Source organism: Microtus oregoni, unplaced genomic scaffold, assembly GCF_018167655.1.
Source record: "Microtus oregoni isolate MIOR12 unplaced genomic scaffold, Mior012 000014F_ref0000157, whole genome shotgun sequence".
Classification (NCBI taxonomy): domain Eukaryota; kingdom Metazoa; phylum Chordata; class Mammalia; order Rodentia; family Cricetidae; genus Microtus; species Microtus oregoni.
Genome location: NW_024543073.1, coordinates 45,393,086 through 45,413,617, shown reverse-complemented (window position 1 = coordinate 45,413,617; position 20,532 = coordinate 45,393,086). Strand labels below are relative to the sequence as shown.

The window sequence follows — 20,532 nt, the reverse complement described above, 5'->3', positions numbered from 1 at the left end:
AAAAAAAAAGTAATGAGTGATTGGCACGACTAAGAGGGAGGAAGAGCATGTTTAGGGCTGAAGAACTATCCTCTACAATACTATTGCTGTAGGAAGTCTTATAGCTTGAGGTTACTTACCTACTGCGGTGTGGCCTCTTATACTATATATGCAGATGCAGAGCCTGCATCCCTCCTTCTTCCCCGGCTGCTCTTTCAGATTGTTGGATTCAATCTCTGTTCTCCGTTCAAGCAGAGAATTCTGATTTGTGAGTTTACCCCTAAATAAATAACCATCTCTTTCTCAATTCTGAGCTAGTGTGGGATTTCTTTTTATTATAATTGTGGACACATGAAATTATATATGTGTCAAAGCCTATGTTGATATAGAGATCAATAATTTGCCTTGGTAAGAAATATAGGTTAATAGAGAGTCATCTATAATAGTCAAGCTTGTAGTCATGTTAGTTAGTTTTTCTAGATGTACAGAGATATATTTCAGATAGATAGTCTTCAGATCTTTCAAAAACCACAGAATATGGCATTTAAAATGTTTAAAAGATTTATGACTTTTCATGACATGAGACACATCTGCTCCTGGCAGCACCAATCTACTTCAAGAGGATGATGGGCATCAAAGAGTCTCCTTATGGAGTTTGTTAGCCATTTGGGCAAGAAACTGCTCTTGCCTGGACTGCTTAACTGGACATGCAGGACCCACAGAGAAATAATTGCTGAACTTTCCTAAAGGTGAGATGATGCTTCAAGGTTCCTACTTCATGAAAGAGTCTGCCAGACCTTCTGCAGGACACAGAAGAAAGCAATTGATGGACTTCGCCATTACAATGCAGAACAGCTCTTTGGATTTCCTGCTTTATGGAAAAGTCTGATAGATATTATGACCCTGTAAGGTGAAGATGGATGCTCCAACGATACAGAACTTTTTGTGACTGTCTGGTCAGCGAGATGTCTCTGTCATTTCTCGAGTTTTAAAAGTTGCTTACAATGTCTGCTAACTTATGTAATATTATATCCTTTTGGAATTTTTGATGGAGTTGAAGAATAGATAGTAATAATTATAGTTTTCTTTAGTTATGATAAAAGACAAGTAGTTATAAATAGTGTAACTGTTGACAAGCACAAAATATCAAATGGAAAAAAGAAAGCATATTTAAGAAATGGTGCTGGCATAACTGGATATCAATATGTAGAAGAATGAAAATAGATCCATATCTTTCACCATGCAGAAAACTCGAAGTCCAAATGGATCAAAGGCCTCAACATAAAGCCAGCCACACTGAACCTCATAGAAGAGAAAGTGGGACGTACACTTGAACGCATTGGCACAAGAGACCATTTCCAAAATATAACCCCAGTAGCACAGACATTGTGAGAAACAATTAATAAATGAGATCTCCTGAAACTGAAAAGCTTCTGTAAAGGACATGGTTAACAAGACAAAATGACAGCATACACAATGGGAAAAGATCTTCACCAACCCCACATCCAAAATATACAAAGAACTCAAGAAATTGGTTATCAAAAGAACAAATAATCCAATAAAAGATGGAGTACAGACCTAAACAGAGAACTCTCAACAGAGGAATCTAAAATGGCTGAAAGACACTTAAGGAAATGCTCAACATCCTTAGCCATCAGAGAAATGCAAATCAAAACAACTCTGAGATTCCATCTTACACCTGTAAGAATGGCCAAGATCAAAAACACTGATGATAGCCTATGCTGGAGAGGTTGTGGGGAAAGGGAACACTTCTGCATTGCTGGTGAGAATGCAAGCTGGTACAGCCCCTTTGGATGTCAGTGTGGCGATTTCTCAGAAAATTAGGAAACAACCTTCCTCAAGACCCAGAAATACCACTTTTGGGTATATATCCAAAGGATGCTCAATCGTGCCACAAGGACATGTGCTCAACTATGTTCACAGCAGCTTTGTTTGTCATAGCCAGAACCTGGAAACAACCTAAATGCCCCTCTACCGAAGAATGAATAAGGAAAATGTGGTACATTTACACAATTGAGTACTACAGAGCAGAAAAAAATAACGACATCTTGAAATTTGCAGGCAAATGGATGGAGCTAGAAAACATTATATTGAGTGAGGTAACCCAGACCCAGGAAGACAATTATCATATGTACTCACGCATAAGTGGTTTTTAAACATAAAGCAAAGAAAACCAGCCTACAAATCACAATCCCAGAGAACCTACACAACAATGAGGATCCTAAGAGAGAGATAGATGGATCTAATCCATATGGGAAGTAGAAAAAGACAAGATCTCCTGAGTATATTGTGAGCATGGGGACCATGGGAGAGGGTTGAAGGGGAGGGGAGAGGCAGGGAAGGGAGCAGAGAAAAATGTAGAGCTCAATAAAATCAATAAAAAAGAAAAAAAACAATAAATAAATATTGTAACTGTAATAATTCTTTCTTGATACCTGTTTTGTAATATGTAATTTTACTATGTTAAAGTTAAAACCTTCCTTTTTATTTAGACAGAAAAGGGGAGATGGTGTGGAAAGTACTTCTGTATATGTGTTGCTTTTATTGGTAAATGAATAAAGGCACTGTTTCGGCCTGTGATAGGGCAGAGTAGAGCTAGGCAGGAAAACTAAACTGAATGCTGGGAGAAAGAAGGTGGAGTCAGGGAGAAGCAATGTAGCCACCACTGGAGACAGACACACAGAAACCTTGCTAGTAGGCCATGAGACTAGTGGTAAAATATAAAATAATAGAAATGGGCTAATTTAAGACATGTGTTAACCAGAAATATTAAGCAATCAGCCAAGCAGTGATTTATATAATATAGTTTCTGAGTGATTATTTTGTGGTCTGGGCAGCCAGAAGCGAACAAGCAGCCTCCTACTACACTATGCAGTGTATAACAGGGGTGCATCCCAACGCCAATGATGGTCTTTACCTGACACTGTCGGCTTATTACTGTGGCATCTGACCTAAGTACACTGGACTAAAATCTCCCTAGTAAAGTTAGGGGTGGAATTTTGAGGACTGGCTTTTGAACTGGAATCTGGAATACGTTTTGGACAGGTTTTCTTTGTAAATACAGGATGAGGATCTGGAAAGTGTACCCGTGGAATGTGGAGTGCGTCTGGTGTTTTGGCAAAGCCAGTAGTGAGCTACTGAGAGGTTTCTTGGAATAACCACATATTTATAAGTTTGTCGCCTTGGTGCTTTATAGGGCTGTGCCCTTGAAGACAGTGGCAGCTATTCTATTCTGCAGATGAACTGAGCCCCCAAAACTCTTCTCACTCCAGGCTTGAGGGCTGTGTCACAGCTCTGTGGCAAAGCGAAAGCAGCTATGAATATACCTGTCTCTGTCTACATATGTAATACACATCCAATAACCACAATCATCAGTGAGGAATGCAGTACACTTTCCTTTTTTGAGGCAAGGTCTCAAATTCATTTTTTAACTGAGGATGAACTTGAATTTTTAATCCCCCTGCACCCACGCTTGTGTGTGCACCATCACTGTAGTGGCAGAGATGTTAACACACACTAGGCATGCCATCAACTGCTAGAGACCCTCAGCTTCAAGTTCAGTTTACAAAGCAATTTATTTTAGGGACAGAGTATAGCATGCTTCTTCTTTGTAAACAGCTACATTTAAATGCGACTTTACTTATATTGTTAATTTTATACTTTATATTTCAAGAGTCTAAAATGCTGTCTTATTACTGTCTGTAACTGATGGTTTTGACATCAACTGGGATTATACAGAGGAACCAAAGGATATGGCTGTTATCAAATCTTATCCAGTTGTTCTCTGTCCGTGACACCAGTCACAGGTCTATTGCTTTCGCCCTTCTCTAAGAGGAACTTAGAAAAGAAGGAGCCATTTTGTGTCTCAGGAAACAATTCTGCATCTTAGATCCTTAACAGGGGCGGGTAGCAGTTCTTTGACGGTATTATAACTGTGATGATGGATAAACATCAGAAACATAATTAAAATATAAATTCAAAATACAATATAAAATATAAATTAAAATGTCACTATAAATGAAAGCATGGGTATAGAAAGGAATCAGGTCTTCCTGTAATCTTTTCGTTCTATAAATAGAAAACACACACTAAGAATTCACGCAATATCCCAAACCAAGTTCCCCTACAGCACTTAAATGGTATCCTCATGCAATTTTCAATTAAACTAGTTTGTAATGTCTTCTTAGAATTGGCGCCATTATAATTCAGTTGCTTTAAATGATTTGTATTTTTGTTGTAGCAACATTGCTATGGAAACAATCTCTAGCAGTAACTTAAACTTCATCCATTTAATTAATATTTAGAAATAGGTTTGGGGGCTTGCGGCTTTTAACTTTTATTTTCTTTAAATTATTTTAGGATGCCGGGCAGTGCTGACGCCAGCCTTTAATTCCAGCATCAGGGAGGCAGAGGCAGGTGGATCTCAGTGGGTTCCGAGCCAGCCTGGTCTACAAAGTGAGTTCCACGACAGTCAGGGCTGTTACATAGGGAAATCCTGTCTATAAAAACCAAAATAAAACGAAACAAAACAAATTAAGGCTATTTCCGGGTACTTACTTACAATAGCCTATTCGTTTTTGTTTCCTATGGTTTTAAGGTATTCTTTATTGTAATGAAATCTTAAAAGATCACTTCTAGTATTTTTTTGTTGGTTGTTTTGTTTTTGTATTCGATTTTCTAGCAACAGAGGACATCAAAACACCGGACCTTTACTTCAAAACCTGGGCAGCAAATCTCTCATTGAACAAACCAGTTCTTGGAGGAAAGCATTCCGTCCCGGTGTGGCCTTTTTGATCCCGCGAGCTGCCGTAGCTAAGCAGGCCGCTGATTGGGTGAGGCGGGAAAGCGCGCTGCCGGGGGCGGTTTCGGTTTTCGCAGCGCGCGTCCGTAGAGGCCCGGCTCGTGAAGGCTCCGGATCCGGCTGCGAGGTGAGTCCGCAGCCCGGGAGGGGCGAGTGGGAGCGGGTGGGCGCTGGAGCGGTCGGCCGAGGTTCGCGGAGGCCCGGGCCGGGCGGGGGAGCGGCTCGAGCCCAGGCCGGGCCTGCAGCAGGAGATGGCCGTCCGGGCCACGCGGCCTCGCGCGCTCAGCGCTGTCCCTTGGTGCGCGCGCCCGCCGCGGTCCCCTCCTGCGCGCGCCCGGGCTGGCTGGGTTTCGCGCCCAGGGGTAGATGGCTCGCGACTCCGGTGCTCTCCTCCACCGTGCGCGCTGGAAAACCCTAACTACGACGAGCTAAGGAAATGATCTTTTCTGAACGCCACCTCCTTCTCTCTTGAGTGTGCCTGTTTCTATTTCAGCTAAGACCACCATTTATTTTAAATCAATTATCAGTAATATTTAGTTTTCTGTTTGCATTAATAAGGTAGCAAGTTGTAATTTTTAAATTCATTTCTTCTGTTTGGTCCTTGTTTTATCATTGGATCCCTGAGGGACCCCTTCAGGTGGTTGACTTGTTCATTTTAGCCTCCCGTGTGACCCTTAACTCAACTTGGACAGGCTCTCAGAAGCGAAGTTATTAGGTTAGATAATTCCTGCACATCGCCAGGCTGGTTCTTTTTAAAAATGTTTGGAATTTACCTTACTCGCGTGTGGCACTGATGCTTTCACCCAGCCCGGGTATGCTCGTATTTTGTTTCTGAGGTTAGCAAGGCACAGCCTCTCTTTTGGCATCACTACCGTTGGGGAGCTTGTTTAAAGTTGCACCAGGTGGCTCAATCTGACCTTGAACTCTGGATCTTCCAACTGCTGCTCTGGGATTGATTCAGGCGTTGTTATTTTTTTTTTTATTGTAGTGCCTGTCTGCCTTCATGGTTTTCTTGCAGAATCTCTCTGTGTGTGTGTCTGTGTGTCTGTGTTGGTATTACTGCTGGACAGGAAGAGATGTCAGTAACCATCTAGCATAACTCCATTATTTTGCAGATGAGCCTGGGGCCATGAGAGGTGACCTGGTGATAGTTACCAGCTGCACAGCTGATTAAGTAGCGGAGGAGATTAGAACTCAGTTCCTGGCCTCCCAAGTGAGTACCCTTGACTACTCATCAGGTCTTTTCTCACTGAGGGGTGGCCTAGTAAGTAGTAGAATTAAAAAAAAAATTTTTTTTAAACTCCCCTGGCTTGTTTTCTTTTCTAGTGAAGGACTGGAAATTAGAAAAGTCATTTTTTTTTTTTTTGTGACCAGCACTAGAAATTTATTACTTAGAATGTCGACCCCTTCGAGATTTTTTTATTTATTTATTTATTTATTTATATTTTTTTTTTTGGTTTTTCGAGACAGGGTTTCTCTGTGGTTTTGGAGCCTGTCCTGGAACTAGCTCTTGTAGACCAGGCTGGTTTCGAACTCACAGAGATCCGCCTGCCTCTGCCTCCCAAGTGCTGGGATTAAAGGCGTGCGTCACCACCGCCCGGCTTCCCCTTCGAGATTTTGATGGTTGTTTTCAGATTCTTCATGTTTGGATAAAATACTCCTGTATCCAGAAAGTGCATGGATGCTCAAGTTCCATATGTGTGTCACATCTGACCTACGTTCATGATCACTAGATTACTCCCCATGTGTAATATAATGTGAGTGGTTGCAGTAGCATGTTGTTTAGGTGGAGATGACAAGGGAAAAGTCCTTTGTGTCTGTAAAGGCAAAGCCTTTGGAGTTGGACTTGCGACTTGGCTTTACTAGGTGTGAACCAGGCTTGGCTGGACCCACAGCTAAGGAGACATTTATGTGCTCATCATCTGGTTCTCATTTAAGCCTTGATTGTCCTGAAATACCTTGTTATTTTAACCAGGAAATGAGGCCTGAAGAGAGGGAAGGAGAGGTGGGGGTTAGGGCTTGGCTGAGGTTCTGTGGTTGGCATGTTGGACCACATGCTCCTATGTTGTAAAGGCTCCTCTGCACCAGTGGTTCCCAGCCTGTGGGTTGGGACCCCTTGGGGCTGTTGGAAGATCCTTTCACGGAGGTCACAAATCAGATATTTACATTATGATTCATAAAAGTAGCAACATTACAGTTAGGAAGTTCAGTGGAACAGACTCCCAAAAGTTGTCCTCTGCACCTGTGTGCATGCTGTGGCAGATGCTGTTACTCCTGTCCCACTAAATAATGAATGAGTAAAATGCAGGGAAAAACAAACCTAAAGTGCCTTTTGGCTGCATAAGCTTCAGAAACCTGCGTTTGCCCAGGCATCTTTGCAGACTTGGATGCGCCTTCTGAGCATTGAGTGCTCCTGTCTACTTTGTGTCCGTGGTCATTCATAAAGGCCTTGGGATTATAGATGTTGAAGTGCATGGTGTTGTAGGCGCCGGACCTGTGGGATGGACATTGGTGAGGAGGGGATGGGCGGGGCTTTGTTTGACACTGGCTTTGAATGCCTCTTCCACAGACTTGGTCGGTCTTTTTAGGAGCCAAGGCTACCAGAGAAGTAGGATATTTTTCTGTCTCCTTCAAGTCCCCTTAAATATCTGCAAGAGACTGGATCTAACATGCCTCATCATTGGGTGAATAAAATTTGACACACATACCATACCTCCTCCCCGCCTTCTTCAACCCATTGCTCACTGTGAGCAGATCCTGGCATATTAGACCACTTGGTGACTTCTGACCAGAAATAGATGCTGCGACTTAACACCTCTATGAATGGGGAGGTACTAGAGTCCTAGAGAGAGTGCGGCTGAGTTTGAAGTGAGAAGTTTACCAAGGTGCCCTTGGCAAAAGGAAGTCCTTTTCTTGTGTTTTGGTTCAAGAGTCTTAGCTCTAGCTTCAGAAATTATCAGAACTATTCCTTCTGCCTTATCCAATTTAAAAGATGAAAACTTAAAATTACTTGAGCCAAGTGATGGGAAAAATTGTGGTGTCAAGACCAATTTACTTGTACAGAATGGATTTATGAGCAAGTCATTAAGTCCCAGGCAGTACCGAGGAACCTAATGAGGAGTAATGCAAAGGGTCTGGCTTCCTGGGTGATGAGAACAGCCAATTTGAGGCAACCATACTCGTTCCAGATAACTTCAAAAGCATCCCTTTCAAGCCCTCTAGCAGAATGTACTCTAGAGAACAAATGAGGGCCTTGCTTTCAGCCCATCCTTTCATGTGGCTTGAAGTCTTTAGAGAAAAGCCTGCCTTTTTTAGGAAGTGCAGATAGTGACACATGCGGAGAAAACAAGAGGCAGAGTCTGAATTAATGTGTGCTGTGCCACCGTAAATAGGAAGGAGGACACAGCAGATCCCTGTGCCCTTTTCCTGACCATGGTATCCTCCAACTAGCCAGTTCCTAAGAGTACGGGTTCTGGTCCAGACATGCTGGCACATGCTGGCTGGGTTCTCCTGATGGTCCAGATGATTCCAGCTGAGCCTGTGCTTCTATTCCCCGAGAACGAATGTGGCCCTGCGCTCCAACAGTGTCTCTGTTTTGCCTGTGTAGATTTCACTTTAGAATATCCAGTGCCTTTGCCCAGCTTCTCTCTGCAGCTAGTGTACTTTTCAGTAATCCTCCTGTGATGTGCCACGTCTGGGCTCAGTCCTCTCTTGGTAGACCTTTGTGTGTAATTCCACCTGAAAGCATATGGTCTCTATGGAATTTGCCACTTCTGTGTGAGTGTAGCCCCCTGGAGAGTAAACGCCAAGGCCATTTCTTCGTGTTACAGCCTCACCCCACAGCTAAGGCTTAGTAGGTAGCTTAGTGTGCATTGCCCTGGGAAGAGGTTGATGGTGGTTGAAATAAAAATGAGGTTCAATCGGGGTGTTATTTTTAGCAAGCTTAGAAGAAAGTATTTCTGCTTTCTAAAAGGTACGGACAGCTAACATTTTTAAAGCACTGACTGTTGTCAAGCCTAGGGTTGTGTTTTCTTCTTTCACTTGTTTTTTCATCCAAAAATACAGATGTTGTTAGCACCAGTGAAGTTAATTTCTGCATTTACCGTGAACTAGATTTTAAAAAGTGTGTGTGTGTGTGTGTGTGTGTGTGTGTGTGTGTGTGTGTGTAAGGGGGTTAGGGTCTCGGTGAACCTGGAGCTCACTGGAGCTAGACTGCTGCCTGGCAAACCTTTGGGATCTCCCTGTCTCTTCCCCTAGTGCTGGTGCTGTGGATCCAAGCTCAGGTCCTTGTGCTTGAACACAGCACTTTACCCACTGAGCCAGCTCCCCTGCTGGGTTTGGGTTCTGGCTTTTAATGCAAATAGACATTTTTCTTATTTCGGATTGTACGTGAGTGAACTAGAATAGTAGAATTTGGCCTCTGTGATTGGAAGTAACCCCAAGACTTGAGAGATGAGTTAATGGTGTCCCTAAAAGTTTTTTAGCTGTAAAACAGCGCATGTGCAAGACACACATATGTGGCTCTTAGATGAGGGGGAAGATTTGTTTGTTTTACTAAACTCATGAAAAGTACTGAATCTGTTACTTTGCCATTTTTCTCTTTAAACTCAAAACAACACAAATAAGATTGTTGTATGGCCAGCATCTTGGATAAATAGCAGTTGTAATTTTAGATATTTGTTAAGACTATGGACCTAAGAAAATGAGCTGACAGCTTAGTGGAAAAGTTAAAATTTGCTAAGCAAAATAATCAGTTGATTTTTTTTTAAAACAAATCATGTTAGCAGCTGTAGATGGTTCAAGTGATAATTTCTAAAATTTGTATTTTCTTTTATTTAACTTGAATACTTGGCTTCTTGGGTAAAGAGAATTATTTCCCTTTTTGGTTATTTATTCATGTCCTTAACACACAGTTTAACTTCTGGATTCTAAGTTCCTGAAGTGCAAGCCTGGTGCATATTTTCTGATTGCCTTGCACAGTGTGTGTGTGTACACTTTGGTTGAGCTGCTAAGAGATCTACCCCTTAGCATCCCAGCTTCACCAACTGGCTAGTCCTCCATGGTGGACATGGAGAGCGTCTTCACAGCACTGGGTGGATTGGATGGAGATTCGTGGAGTAAAATCAACAATGTTGTTTATGGAAGAATGTGTGGTCTTGATTAAAAACAAAATTCTAGAATTGGGGATAGAGTAAGTCCCTAAAATAGTATTCCACGATGCATGACAGTATAGTATAAGATATATATATATATATATATATATATATATATATATATATATATTATAAGAGATGTTGCTGAATTTCACTAAAACAAAAGCAATTTCTAGTCTCTGACTTTTGCTTAAGTGACTAATAGTTTCCTTTTTTATTGAAACATTTTTGGGGGGATAATTATTGCATAACAAGATAAAGTTTGAAAGATGTGATGGGACATGCCTGGTCCAGTTAATTTGGGTGTGCAGTGCTGTTTCTTTTGCTTAGACTCTTAGATCTGAACTCTCAAGTCTTTTTCCCTGTTTGCTCAGAGCACTCCTACCACAATTGTACCTGAACAATTCAAAGTCTAACTTAACCACCTCTGACCTTGGAGCAGAGTGTTCAACAATCTGTAAATGAGGCTGGGGAGGTGGCTGTCAGAAAACATGTTCGTTGAACAAGCATAAGACCTCAAATCCCTTGCACCCATGTGGAAAGCAGAGCAGGTAGATGAGGGGTCTGGAGGGGATTCCCTGGCCAGCCAGGCTAGCCACATCTGTGAGCTCTAGGTTCAGCGAGAAACCCTGTCTCAGAAAATCAGGTGGATAGGGGCTGAGAAAGACGGGCACCAACAGCATGTGGATGTGCACTCAGCAGGTACCTTTTCATACACGCAGCATACACTAATGCTGCTTCCTTGGATAGTGAACTTTAAATGAATCTGTACATGTAAAGTACTTGGGAAAGTGCTGGTTTATACTGTAGGTTTCAGTTATGACTTGTCAGTTGTTGATGAGTGGACCTACTTTGTATAATGTGGGCTTTAAGTTAGATTTAACTTAAATATTCTACCATATTTTTGTTTCACCACAATTTAACAGAAGTCATTTAATCTTTCTATTCTGTTTTCTTCAGTAAAATGGGAATATTATGCCTTCTTCTAGGGTTCTCACGGAGATCGCATGTTGTATTTATGGTGATAGAGTTGCCAGAGGTGGCTATATGGGTGTCTTGTGTGTGACACAGCAGGACACGTGATTAGGAATAACTGCTCTGTGAAGAGCTCTAAGGCTGTGCTGTGGGCTGCTTTGGGCTGCTGTGGGGCTATGCGAGGTGGTGTGTGCAGCAGTCCATCTGTCCTGTGCATCAGGACGTCATACAAGTTCTTTGATGGCTCATCTCCTATAGACATGTTAAGGCCCGAGAGTTTTGTGTTACCTTGTTTTGGTTTTGTTTTTTGGTGACTAATTAACTTTAGTGTGCACATTTATTGTTCCTTCCTATTTCTGACCAGGATTGTTAAGAATGAGTCTGCGGAAGCAAACCCCTAGTGACTTCTTAAAGCAGATCATCGGACGGCCAGTTGTGGTGAAGCTCAATTCTGGGGTGGATTATCGAGGTAGGATTTTCAAATTTGATCCTAACTACCGTAACCAAGAATCTATGACTTATTACTTTATTGACCTCTTAAACATACTCAGTAGACCAAAATGTTGCTCGTTTACAATTTTTCTGTCTTCTACCTCTGAGGTGATTTCTTTCATACTGAAAAGCCTGCCGGCAGTGTAGGCTCTGACTTGCAGTGTTTGTGCTTAGTCCATCTCCTGTCTGTTCTGAGAGCTCTTCTGCCTAAGTCCCTGACACCAACTCGGGAGGCAGAAGTAGCTCTGCCATGAAACACTGGGAACCGAAGAACACCTGGGCTCAGCAGCATTTGCTTTTGCAGAAGAGTTCAAGATTGGCAACTTGTTATTTAGACAGACTCATTTTACAGCATGGCCATCTGGTCATGTAATGTATATCCAGAGATGCATCTTTGTTTTTAGAACACTTTGTCAGGAGCTCTGGGAACAATAAATGTACATGCTTATGATCCCAGCACCGGCAAGAGACAGGAGGATTCGGAGTCTGAGGAGAGCTTCAGCTATATCTGATTTTGAAGCAAGCCTGGGCTACATAAGACCCTCTCTCAAAACAAAAAGAAACAAAAACCCAAAAAGGTAATGAAGACTACTGAGAGCCAGGCCGAAGCCACTAAAGATGAACGTTGTTATGGAATAGAAGCAGAGCTTGGGTCTCAGTCACAGCGTGGTGTTTATGGAGCCAGAGCTCGGGGACAGAGCTTGGGTCTCAGTGACAGCAGCTTCAAAAACAGTTCTCTGAAATAATACCAGATTCTGTTTTACCAATTATGAAATTTCTACTCTTCTCGAATTAAGATGTGCTAAACTACTTAGACTATTTCAGAGTGGTAGCTAATTAATTCATCAGCACAGTTTTGTTGACATTTCTTTGTCTCTTCCCTACATTTCTTCAAGGTTTTCTGTCCACACATTTACATGTAACCCAGTGTGTGTTGATCACTTCACTACATTGTCATTTTGTTTTCTATAAACTGAGATTTTGTGGTTACCCTCACCAAGGAAGTGAGGAGCCAGGGCAAACACAAACTTGACCGGAGAGCTTTCTTAAGAAATCACTGGGCTGGAAAGCTGGCTCAGAAGTAGGAGCACTGGTTGTCTGGCAGAGGACTCATTCGGTTCCCAGCACCCACAGGGCATCTCACAACCATCGGTAACTTGAATGCCCAGGGATCCAGTCCTCTTCAGACACCAGACAACACACATGCAGGCAAACATAAGACTGCAATAAATATTTAGTAACCCACTGGAATCCCAGTACTAGGACGAGGGGATTCAAGCAGGAGGGTGGGGTTCCATCCCCAGTAGAGCAGAAAGAAAAGGCAGAGACTAGAGAAATGGTTCTGCAGTTAAGCATACTGAGTGCTCTTACAGAGGACCTGCGTTCAGTTTCCAGTGTCCACATTGGGCAGCTCCCGGGGATCCCACAGCTCTGGCCTCAAGGGCACCTCTGCTCATGTGCATGTACCTGTACATATACACATCATTAAAGTAAGATGAAATCTTGAAAAATAAAGGGGAAAATAACTTTGTTTTATTCTTAGTTTCTTGACATTAATAGCATATTGCCAGTATTTTTTGTCTTGCTTGCTTTTTGAGTCAGGATCTTATTGTAATACCCGGCTATCTTCAGGCAAGTTCTCTTTCTGTCTTGATCCCTTCCCATCCCTAGGTTAGAATTATGGCAGTGGCCAGGCAGTGATAGCATACACCTTTAATCCCAGCACTCAGGAGGTAGAGGCAGGCGGCTCTCTGTGAGTTCGAGGCCAGCATGGTCTACAGAGTGACCAGCCAGAGTTGTTAACACAGCAAGACCCCGTCTCGAAAAACAGAGAGAGATAGAGACAGGGACATGGAGAGAGACAGAGAATGAGAATTATGGTTGTGTGTGCCGCCTTGCCCGGTTTGCAGCCATAAACTTTGGGTAAGCCCAAAGGAGAGAGAGAGGGATTTCCATGTATTTGACAGCGGGTAAGATGGGCACATTGTGTGTGGTACTTTCTCAATATCCGCTCTCTGAAGAGGTTAGCTATCTTAGCCTTTTGTTCTTTTCTCTTTAGGGAAAGTGTTTCTGTTTATAAAAGTATAATACGTGTTTTAGTTTGTTATTTAGGCCTTCCGGGCAAGTAATGGGAAGCAATGTTTCACTGTATTCCCCTGTGTGGAGATAATCCCCTGTGCCACAGGGCAGGGCGTTCACACCTATACAGTCTGTTTTTTTCTTCCTTCCTACAATAACCGATAATGTTCTAACAAGAAAGATCAGGGCTGGGGTGGGTACACACCTTTAGTCCCAGCACCTGGAGGCAGCGAAGGTGGGTCCCTGCCAGTGTCTCCATAGTGAAAGTCTAGGAAGTGCATACCTTTAGTCCCAGCACCTGGAGGCAGCGAAGGTGGTGCTCTGCCAGTGTCTCCATAGTGAAAAGTCTAGGAAGGAAGAAAAGGGGAAGAACCCGTGTCCTGTGACAGTTCTCTGGCTTGTCATTTTTCTTCTCGCTCTTGGAGAAGAGGAAGAGCTACAACTTTAACACCTTGAATGGTTTTGTTTTGTGTTTCTTGCATATGGGCGATTAAACCCAGGGCCTTACATGTGCTAGGCAAATGCCCTACAGCTGAGCAAAACCTCATTTTTTATCTTTTAACTTTTTTATAAGATTAGATATTTTTAGTAACAGCAAGTAATAGTAGCATTATGTTTTGAATTACCCTTTTGACTAATTCCATATTATATCCTTGAATTTCTTGCTAGTCTGTAAATGTTCTTTAAATATAATGCAGTAGAGAAGCAGCCAGCAGAAAAGCTGTCCTGAGCTTCCTCTGGCTGAGAAGTCATTGTGCCTGATAGTTGACAGTCCAGTCTGATCCTTTGCAAGTTTACTGCTGCTCATAGAATTCTGCTCGGTTAATGTCTTGTGTTCTGATTACACACACATACGGTTTTGAAAAGAAACCTCTGTTTAGAGGATAATGGGGGCAGAAGCAGAGAGCGAGGAGCATATTAATGAAGTTAAGATTTTAAATGGGACTATTGGCTTAGTTAATTCAATTGAATCTGTACTATGTTTTTATTCTTACAAATATCACTTTAGATTAGAGGCTGAGAATTAGAAGCTTACTGGTTTCATCTTTAGAAAAACGTCACCTGGTCAGATTTTAGAAATTTGTACCATCTTAACACAATTAATGATTCACTTGAGCTGTTTTCCTTGAAAGCTCTCTGGAATGTTTGTAGCCATTTTTCTCTATTAGTTTTGATTTTAAAAATAGTGTTAACTGACAAAACAGAATGCAGTGTGTTGTAATGCAATATGTTGCTCTCTGTTCACAAGCTGCTCTTGACTGCAGTCACAGCTTTGAGCTGTTCTTTCAGGAGCACCTGCTGTCTATTATCTTAACAGATTGTGGAGACTTCCTCTTAACCCGGAGCACATTCATCTGCTGCAGTAGCGTCGTGCAAGAGTGAGATAAATCTGCCAGATCCGTATTTCACCCAGTGGCTGAAGTAACAAATGTCACTGGGTTGAAGGCTCATTTGTCCACGCATAGTTGCTATGTCTGTCCCTCGCTCCCAAAGAAGAGCACTTTGGTTGGAATATTCTAGTGCTTATACTTTTGTGAAGGCTTTCAGAGTTGCTGTGGTGATCACACATACCAGGAGCGGAGTGGCAGTTGGTTGCCTGTCGTGGAGTTGTGGATGCTATACCCATCCAGCCTTCATTAAGATTGGCACAGAGTAAAAGCTCCTTTTGTGTTTAAGTCTATTGAGTTTTGTTTACAGTGTGAATTTTTATATTATGTGTTTGGAGGCTAATGAATAAAGTGATTGTCGGTTCTAAGATATACCCTGTAATTTCAGTCCTTTCTTACTTTTCTCCAGGGGTCCTGGCCTGCCTGGATGGCTACATGAATATAGCACTGGAGCAGACGGAAGAGTATGTAAATGGGCAGCTGAAGAATAAGTATGGGGATGCCTTCATCCGCGGAAACAATGGTAACCGCTTCTCTTGTGGTAGTGTTCAGAATAAGTCTTTGTCTCGTATGTGAGGGCACTGGGGGTTTCTAGATGATGGTAAGGCCCCTTTTCATTTTGTTTGTTTGTTGTGCTTATATTTTAGATTTTTGCATAAACTTGTTCTGTTTTTGAATGGAAAGAGAATTTTCCATGGCTTGGAAGTAGAAATTTTTTCTCTCACTCTATTGATGAAGAGCTGAAGGATATTTCTTTATTCTTCAGGAGCCTGTTATCTTTTGTTTTGTTTTTTGAGACAGGGTTTCTCTGTGTAGCCCTATCTGTCTTAGAACTCACTTTGTAGACCAGGCTGGCTTCAAACTCACAGAGATCTGCCTGCCTCTGTCTCCCTAGTGCTGGGATTAAAGGCATGCACCACTGCTGCCTGGCAACCCTGTTATCTTAAATATCTTTCCTCTTCCTCCTTCTCCTCTTCCTATTCTCTTCTTCTCCTTTTTCCTCCCCTCCGACTACCTTTTTTCTTCTTCTTTGGGGGTGGGGGGGGTGGGGGAGTTTTCAAGACAGGTTTCTCTGTAACTTTGGGGCCTGTCTTGGAACTTGCTCTTGTAGACCAGGCTGGCCTCAAACTCACAGAGATCCACCTGCCTCTGCCTCCCAAGTGCTACCTGGCTTAAATATCATTTATTACATTCTCCCAGTGCCATCTGTAGAATAGAAGCTATTCCTATGCCACCTTCACACTCTCCAAACTTCTGTCATTTTTCTAGGTAAGTTTCAGGTGCGGGGATTTGTGCCTTTCAGTCCAGCTGAAGTGACATAGTAGAGAGTGTGGCTCTGTAAATGGAGACTGCACCTTAGTTTCTCGGCCGTCTAGACCTGAATAATCACGCAAAAACTATATTAATTACAACATTGTTTGACCAGTAGCTTAGGCGAAGTCCTAGCTAGCTCTTACATCTTAAATTAACCCATTTCTATTAATCTCTATATTGTCATGAGGCTGTGGCCTACCTGTAAGGTTCCAGCATCCTTTTTCAGCAGCTACATGGCGTCTTCCTGACTCTGCCTAGTCTCTATCTGTGTTCAGATTTCCTACCTGAATTTATTCTGCCCTGCTATAGGTTGAAACAACTTCTTTATTAACCAATGATAATAAAACATATTCATAGCATAAAGAGGGGAATTCTACATCATTTCCCCTTTTTGTCTAAATAAAAAGTATTTTAACTTTAACATAGTAAAATTACATATAATAAAACAGTTATCAAGCAAGAATTAGTTATAATATTTCTTTGTGAGTCTAAAGTTTTATATTTAGTTTATCTTTTATTATAACTAAGGAAAACTATCATTATGACTACCTAGCATTCAACTCCATCAAAGACCCCAGAAGGATATATTACCTACATTAGCAGGAAGTGCATTGTTAGCAACTTCCAAAGCTCTAGAATTGACAGAGTCATCTCACTGCCTGGACAGTCATCCAAAGTTTTTCTGTCACGTTGGGTCATCCATCTTCAGCCCACAGGCCCATAGTATTAGGCAGATTTTTCCATGAAGCAGGAAATTGGAAAGTCTATTTCACCTATATTAGCAGTTTGTCAGTCACTTTCTTCTGTGTCCTGCAGAATGTATGGCAGACTCTTTCATGAAGCAGGAACCCTGAAGGACCATCCCGTGTTTTGGAAAGTTCAGCAGTCACTTTTCTGGGGGTCCTGCATATTCAGTTCATACAGCATACTGTCAAGCAGTCCAGGCAAGAGCAGTTTCTTGCTCAGATGGATAGCAAACTTCATAAGGACCCTCTTTGATGCCCATCATCCTCTTGAAGTAGATTGATGCTGTCTGAAGCAGACATATCCCACCGTCAAGGAAAGTCTTAAGTTCTTAAAACATTTTAAATGCCATGTTCTGTAGGTCTTTGAAAGGTTTGAAGAATACCTATCCATCTGAAATATATTTATGTACATCTAGAAAACCTAACTAACATGACTACAAGTTTGACTGTTATAGATGACTATCTATTAATCCATAATTTTTTTTTTTTTTTTTTTTTTTTTTTTTTTTTTTTGGTTTTTCGAGACAGGGTTTCTCTGTGGTTTTGGAGCCTGTCCTGGAACTAGCTCTGTAGACCAGGCTGGTCTCGAACTCACAGAGATCCGCCTGCCTCTGCCTCCCGAGTGCTGGGATTAAAGGCGTGCGCCACCATCGCCCGGCTTAATCCATAATTTTTAATGAGCTGTATAAACATATATTTAAACAAGAATAAAAATGTACATAAAATTGACATAAACCAAAATCCATACCAGTGATTTCATTTCTAATCATACCTCCCACCTTTTTTTTTTTAAAGAAATTGACTGTGACCATTAAACATTTATAGCCAACCCTTTTAAAATGAAAATAAACATTTATGCACAATCCTTTTGGGAATTTGGGCATAGTTTTCTCCAAACTGCTTCCTGCTGTTTGTTGGGTAAAGTATTTTTAGGGTTCATGGAGACCTTTCAGAGGGTCTTGTTCCATCAAGCCACATTGCCTGGAAGGAATCCACAGGTTCTCATCCTCTGTGGAAACAAAAGCAGAACCTCTTTTTTCCAAAGCAATATATCCTTAGACCCAAATTTTAAAGTCAAGACACCTTTAAAATATGTATGTTGGTTTAGCTTAGCTCCCCCAGAATTAAATGTTTCTCTGCAGTCAAAAATTTCAAAGAAAACACAATAATACGTGTAATGCAGATTGTGTATTTTTCATTTTTACATGACTTTTTTACTTATTTTTAAGATTTATTATCTTTACTCCTTTAATCTATATCTGTCTGTACTCTTATTTATACTCTTTTTCCTTTCTCTCCCACGCCTATGTACATTTTTTAAACACACTGTGACCTGTTCAGAAGTTTACTTTTGTCTGAATCTGTCTTTATTGTGCATCTATAATCATTGTCTGACCAGAAACGCTTCTTAAAACCATAAGCGGGCATAGTTAGTGAAAAAGGACGCTTAAAAGAAATCCCACACTAGCTCAGAATTGAGAAATAGATGGTTATTTATTTAGCGGTAGACTCACAAATCAGAATCCTCTGCTTGAACGGAGGTCAGAAACCTAAATCCTCAGCCGGAACAGAGAGGCTGGACACGTGCTCTACATCGGCTTGTCTAGTATAAGAGGCCACGCCGCAGTGAGCCGGTAACCACTAGCTGTAAGACTCTACAGCAGGCTAGGACCAACTCCTTGTACCTGCCTGTTGGCTCCACCCTGTCCAACATGGCAGAGGTATATTTGCCTCCTCTGCTAGCTGTGCTCACCACCCAGCTCCAGGGATGCAGCCAGTCTATGTCGCCATTAAGCAACTAGTAGCACGCTGCTCACAAACCTCCCAAAAGAGCCAGAGCTATCTGTGCTACCAACATGAACCAAGAAGTTGGCTCTTAAAGAAGCCATGCGGTTTTTGCTGCTAATGCTGAGTCAGGAAGCCTTCTCTTAAAGGAGCCATGCCTGTGCTCACCTCCAGCAAACAGAGCCTATCTGAGAAAAATGCAGCTACCAAGAAGCTGCAGTTGATCCCTGTTTTTGTGGGTCTAGAAGTCATTTGTTTTTTGTTTTAATAATTTAAACTTTCTTAGGCTGTATGTCGAAATTCTTGCCCCATGTTGGCTCCAGTATGTAAATTAGTTTCCCAGCCGTCCAGACCCGAATAATCACACAGAAACTATATTAATTACTACAGTTTGGCCAATACCTTAGGTGTATTTCTAGCTAACTCTTATATCTTAAATTAACCCATCTCTATTAATCTGTGTATCTTTGCGAGTTTGTGGCCTATGGGAAGGTTCTGAGCATCCTTCTTTGGCAGTTACGTGGCATCTCCCTGACTCTACCTATTCTCTCTATATATCTCTGTTGGGATTTCCTGCCTGGCTTTATTCAGCCCTGTCATAAGTCAAAGCAGATTCTTTATTAACCAGTAGTAATAAAACATTCACAGCACAAAAAGGGGAACCCACATCATGGCTCTAAGTTCTATTGCTGTGAGCAGCTTCACTGCCATGCTTACTGTGTGTCAGTGTCTGAGGATGTGTGGGGTAGGAGAAGGTACACCTGAGGTGGTAGCTTGCCCAGTGGCCCAGTTGCCTCCTTGAACCTGTCTCTATGCAGCACATGCTGTGTTGTACTCAGTAAGTTGGTCGTGGTGTGACCAGCAAAGTTCAACATTGGATGGCACCCAAGGTTGTTACTGATAGCAATCTCAGGCTAAGCACTTGCTTATTCCTAAAAATACCTTCTCCTTTTTTTTTTTCTCCTCTGGAAATTATAAAAGTGAACAGAAACTATAGTTTATATTGGAGAGATAGATGAAAATATACTTTTAGTGTATCTTCGTGCATGTAAACAAATCACATGTGTGCCTGGTACTTGAGGCCAGACATGGTCACTGGACTCCCTGGAATTCAAATTCCAGATGGTTGTGACCCAGCAGTGATGCTCTGTAAAATCTGCGAGTGCTCTTGCGTGATACGCCATTTTAAGTGCTGAGCCATCTCTCCAGCCACATGTGTTGGCCATTCTCCTTGTGAGATCCAGCCTAGAGGATCTAGCTGTTTAATTGTGATATAGCTAATTACAAAACATTCTTAAGTTTTAGGCACATCCACTTTTAATTTCTAGTCCTAATTTGTAAAGTCAGTAACATGTATAGATAAGACTAGTTGTAATCGTGTCAGATACCAAAGCCAGGTTTAGACTCAAAGCTTATTTTATACTGATATTCTATTGCTTGGTCGATGGCCGGGCCCTGCTTGTCTTTAAATCTGCTACTGTGACGTAGGAGTGATTATTAATTCTTTCTGTCTTTTCAGTGCTGTATATAAGTACACAGAAGCGAAGGATGTGAAGACACCAGGAGCAGCCCTCTTCACACTTGGATGTACTTGATTATGAAGAGCTTGTTTTTTTTGTTCTTTTACGACCCTAGTTGCCGCCTGTTTTCATAGTGGTTGGTTGGTGTGTTTTGTTTTTTTAATTGACATTTAAATAAGATGGAAGTGTTACATTACAAATCAAGTCTTAAACGTTTCATGTTCACATTTACTCCTGTCTGTACAGAATATTAAAATTAAAAAAAAGCAAAAATACTAA

At 41.7% G+C, this 20,532-nt stretch overlaps 1 protein-coding gene and 1 long non-coding RNA gene across 4 annotated transcripts in view; one reads left to right on the top strand and one right to left on the bottom strand.

Annotated features, from left to right (window-relative positions):
- Window positions 1–4,801, bottom strand: part of LOC121455798 — a 21,682-nt gene extending 16,881 nt beyond the window's left edge. Inside the window, exon 1 of the long non-coding RNA XR_005975545.1 lies at window positions 4,751–4,801. This is a non-coding gene — a long non-coding RNA (uncharacterized LOC121455798). The remainder of the gene's footprint in view (window positions 1–4,750) is intronic.
- Window positions 4,791–20,532, top strand: Lsm6 (LSM6 homolog, U6 small nuclear RNA and mRNA degradation associated). Of its 3 annotated transcripts, none has more exons than XM_041663483.1 (5): window positions 4,791–4,928; window positions 5,917–6,014; window positions 11,294–11,398; window positions 15,298–15,411; window positions 20,253–20,532. In XM_041663483.1, exons 3-5 carry the CDS (start codon window positions 11,305–11,307, stop codon window positions 20,285–20,287), a joined length of 243 nt encoding a protein of 80 aa, XP_041519417.1. In that variant the 5' UTR covers window positions 4,791–4,928; window positions 5,917–6,014; window positions 11,294–11,304; the 3' UTR covers window positions 20,288–20,532. The 3 variants fall into 3 exon arrangements, with proteins under 3 accessions (XP_041519417.1, XP_041519418.1, XP_041519419.1); XM_041663485.1 differs by lacking the exon at window positions 4,791–4,928 and adding an exon at window positions 5,444–5,613; XM_041663484.1 differs by lacking the exon at window positions 5,917–6,014 and having other exon boundaries at window positions 4,838–4,928.

Coding starts and splice junctions, on each gene's coding strand:
- Lsm6 (XM_041663483.1), top strand. CDS start 11,305: ATGAGTCTGCGGAAGCAAACCCCTAGTGACTTCTTAAAGCAGATCATC. Junction 11,399..15,297: donor TTCTGGGGTGGATTATCGAG/GTAGGATTTTCA, acceptor ACTTTTCTCCAG/GGGTCCTGGCCTGCCTGGAT. Junction 15,412..20,252: donor CTTCATCCGCGGAAACAATG/GTAACCGCTTCT, acceptor CTGTCTTTTCAG/TGCTGTATATAAGTACACAG.